Genomic DNA, 4,335 nt, shown 5'->3' on the forward strand with positions numbered 1-4,335 from the left:
CCCATGGCAGGGGGGTTGGAACTGGATGATCTTTAAGGTCCCTTCCAACCTAAACCATTCTGTGATAATTTCTAGGGGTTACATTCAGGGCTTGTATTACAGTCCCCTAGACCCAAGAGATGTTTCCTAAGGGTCGCTAGGATTGATCAGTGCCTAAATCAAAGTAAGACTGGGATTTGCTTTCCAGCTGTTATCCCAGCTGTGAGTCTAATCTGTAAGAGCTGGAGATCAGGTTTAAAAACTGCCATAAAACACTTCTACCAAAGTGATATTTGTGACCCCAGCACAGATATCTGAGAGAAGCATGAAGGGAGCGGCACAAACATTAAGAAAAAACTTTGCAGCCTCCTCTGAGCAAGAGAAGGAGTTACGAGAAGTCTCCAGGGACAAATCTCAGAATACTTTCAAAGACATTCAGAAAGTAGCCCTGCCCTCAGCACCCATCTGTTAAGATGCAGTCCATCCTTCAGTACCCACTGTCCTTTCCTGTAGAGAACCTGACGTGACAAAAATCTGTGTTTTTCTAGAGCCAATGCTGAAATTGCACAAGTGAGAGGCAAGGCTCAGCAAGAGCAAGCAGCATACCAGGCCAGCCTTCGTAAAGAGCAGCTGAAGGTGGACGCGTTGGAAAGAACACTGGAACAAAAGGTAAATAGCAATTCAGCTCTTTTAACACAGAAGTCAACAGGATAACCAGAGTTAAGTGAAACTTCCCCAGGGTTAGGGGAACTCCATCCAGCTCTCCTCTGGAGCTCATACTGCAGCCAGGGTCTGCTCGAGGACCCATCTTCTCCTCACGTCCAGCTCCCCGGCCCCCGGAGAGCAAAATCAGCTTAGAACAAAATCAGCTGCCTGCACGGGGTGGTTCAGGCAAACAGACCCCTCTGTCGGGCTTTGATCTCAGCCCTGGACCTGCGCTCGGGCCCATCCAGGCTCGCTCAGAGCTCAGTGTGCATCTGTGTGCCAGGCAGGGCCCTTGCTTTGCTTTGGTTCTCGGGTTTAATTCTTTCAATTTTTGTTTCCACTTTTCATTTTAGCTGTAATTGCAGTTCTAGCTTATGTGCCTCCACTGTTAACACAGAGAGAATGATCAGATACCAATCTGTACAGCTTAGGGCAGAAATGACTGTAGGAAATCCCTGTTTATATCGCGTGTTCTCTAGCTTGGCAGAGGAGCTTGCTTTCAAAATAGTGCAGCTTTTCCTTGCTTAGAGCTCCTGGAAAACAGGGTGAAAATAATGCTGTAAAAGTGCAGCCTAGAAACAAATTTACACTGTATATTATTATCATGCGCTAGGAATGACTGCTATAAAACTGTCTGCTTTAGTGCTAAATTGTATTTATTGAAGTCAGAGAAGCTGTATGTGGAAATAAGTATATTGTTTGATTGCATTATATGTATATGTATGCATATTTATATATATATATATGGATATATCTATAGATATTGTTACCAGTATTGGAGAAAACTTAATGGTCCACCACTTCTCCCAAGGGTTGGATAATTTCAAAACCAACCTCACCTTAACGCAATAATATTTTTCATGATACTTAATACTATCTTTTATTTTTCCAGAATAAAGAGATAGAAGAATTAACAAAGATTTGTGATGAACTGATTGCCAAAATGGGGAAAAGCTAACTTTTAACCAAATTTCTGGACTTCGATATTGAGTGCAATATGACCATTGGCACACTGATGTCCATACATTTATGTGGACAGGTTATATTTTCACTTTTTCGTATGCACTACTGTATTTTCTTTCTAAATAAAGTTGATTTAATTGTATGCAGTACTAAGATGACTATCAGAATTTCTTGCTATTGTTTGCATTTTTCATAGTATAATTCATAGCAAGTTGATCTCAAAGTTCCTGTATCAGGGAGATTGTCAAGTTCTCTAAGAAATTACAAATTGCTGATCCTAGCCTTCCCTTTGTACATGAGTTCCCATGTTGGATGTCTTTTGGATTTAATATAAACATGTATTACTTGCATGGGGACTCTTGCCTTAAGGAGTGTAAACTTTATCTGCATTTGCTGATTTGTAAAATAAAATTTAAAATGAAAAAAAAAAAAAAAAAAAAAAATAAATTTTTTCGTTGAAAGTTGAAGATAAGTATGGCTCTATTTTATGCATTTCACTTGCTTACTCCATGTGCAGTGCCAGACACAGCAGCTTGTATTAATGAATTCCTTCACAGAAACCACTTCACGGGTCTCTGCGTGGAGCACTCCGTGGGTCACAAGAATATACTACTTGTGCGCGTTATACCTTGCTCTCTCTCTAAATATATATATATATGCACTAGATTTGGACCACTCAGGTCTCAAGCATAGGCTTAATCCTCCAAACTCTTTAATACTCTGACCCCGATCCAGCAAATCCCGTAGGCCAGTGTAATGAGACCGTTTGCGTGAGTTGGAGCCTGCGACGTGCGATGGTGGGGTGGTGCTTTTGAAGCATGTCTGTCGCTGAAAGGTGAATTTCTTTTCTTCTTCCTGCTACTGGAAGAATTTGCCTGCAGGGTTTGTGGTGATAAAGTATGTGTGATTAGAAGTACAACCAGAATAAGCTAGATAAGTAGCGTTCTCGCACACCTCTTTATCCTGTAAGTTATCCTCTGCAGGGGATTAGGTGTGTAAGACAAGCATTAAGGCTTTAATAGCAAACAAACTGCTTTCTCTGGCTAATGGTACATCTCTTGTATCTCCATGATGTGGACACTCTTCAGCCTGGTTCTTGTCAGCTCCCTTTTTGTACTCAAAAGTAAGTCAACTCCCTTTTCTTATTTATTTCTTTTTAATTTCTGACTTCAGGCATAGCTGAGCCTCTTTGCTGTTCTGGGTTTCTCTCCCGGGTCGGTTTGGTTTCAGATGATTTTGTGTATGTGGTTAACAGAATTCCACCTCTGCTATGGAATGTAAACATAAATATGTATGCTAACAGATTGAAATGTCCCTGTGGACAGCAAGCATGCCTTCTGCTCTGCAAGTTTGAAGCATGGCATTTTAAATATATTTAAAATTCACGCGTCCCTTAGAAAATACCGTGTAGTTGGAACCAAGGAAAAGAAAGAGGATCGAGTTACGGTTGTAATGTAATGTTTAAACCAAAGCAAAACTCGTAAGGTACACTGTTGTGCCTTCGGCTGAATTGGTATTTTAGAAAAAAAAAATTAAATATGGGTCATAGTAAGATTTTATGTCTTTACAACGTACTTTTTCACGGTACTGTGGACCAAAGAGCATGACAGAGAGGGGAAAAATCATACTCCCAAGCTGTTAGAGCGGACTGCTCTGACAATGATACAAGAAGGTGTGAATGCAATTACAGAACATAAATTCTTGGATTATTTTAAGTGCAGATTATAACAACTTGTGGCTGGTTTTTTATCTTTAAAATCAGTATCCAGACCACTACTAAAAAATAAAAAATTGATAAGATTTGCAGAATCTTTATCGATTTTTTTTAAAGCTTTTTGCCTTTTTTTTTTTTTTTTGCATGTGCTTTAAACAAAATGAGACTGTGTAGCTGATATTTTACAATATTCTTTGTAAACTCTAAACACGACTGTTATAATAAGTGGTCTTTTTTTCCTTAATGCCAGGCGAAGCACTGCAGTGTTACACCTGTGTAGGTTCTAGCGATGAAGACTGTAACAGACAAGGGACTCAGCAGTGTCCGGGGTATTCTGATGCGTGTGCGATCATTAGAGGACAAGCAAGTAAGTGGTCACAAACAGTTCGGACTCACTCCATTTTTGATAGTAGAAAGAAAGAATCAGTGCTGGAAAGGGAAGAGTATATAGTAAGCTAAGCAGAAAAACAAAGGGAAATGTTTCCAAATAAACCCTATTAATAAATCTCGGTCCTTAATTTTATTAGTTTAACAGCAATCTGATGGAAAATCCCACGGAGTATGATTTGTCAGTATGCCATGATGAGCCAGATCCACACTATGTGAAAGCTGTAAAAAAGCATTTTAAGTATTGACTGCTTAAATCTATTATTTTATATATATATATATATATATGTTATTTTTTAATATATGTATACTTAAATCTGTTATTTTCAACATAAATGGCTTACCTGGAAATTAAGAAGGAAAAGAAGCTAATGAGGCGCTGCACTTGAGCATGTTCAGAGATACTTAAGCTGCATCACTTGTGTCTAAGATAAATTACAATTATTCAGCTGAAGTGGGAGCTTGTTAGTGTGCTGTAATCGGATGCAATTACGTTTATTCACTTGTAAGGAACGGCCAAACCTAATGTTGTTGCTGAGTGTTGGATGGCCAGGTTCGTGCGGGGTGGGCGGGTGGGCAGGAGCGGG

General features: G+C 39.5%; 1 protein-coding gene across 1 annotated transcript in view; it reads left to right on the forward strand.

The window, feature by feature from the left end:
* Positions 1-2,081, forward strand: part of TACC2 (transforming acidic coiled-coil containing protein 2) — a 133,220-nt gene extending 131,139 nt beyond the window's left edge. The window contains exons 18-19 of the mRNA XM_026851551.1: positions 528-648; positions 1,577-2,081. Coding sequence (XP_026707352.1) covers positions 528-648; positions 1,577-1,642 — 187 coding nt within the window. The 3' untranslated portion in view covers positions 1,643-2,081. The remainder of the gene's footprint in view (positions 1-527; positions 649-1,576) is intronic.
* The last annotated feature ends 2,254 nt before the right edge of the window (positions 2,082-4,335 follow it).

This window comes from Athene cunicularia, assembly GCF_003259725.1.
Source record: "Athene cunicularia isolate RWA chromosome 6 unlocalized genomic scaffold, athCun1 chr6_part1, whole genome shotgun sequence".
Lineage (NCBI taxonomy): Eukaryota > Metazoa > Chordata > Aves > Strigiformes > Strigidae > Athene > Athene cunicularia.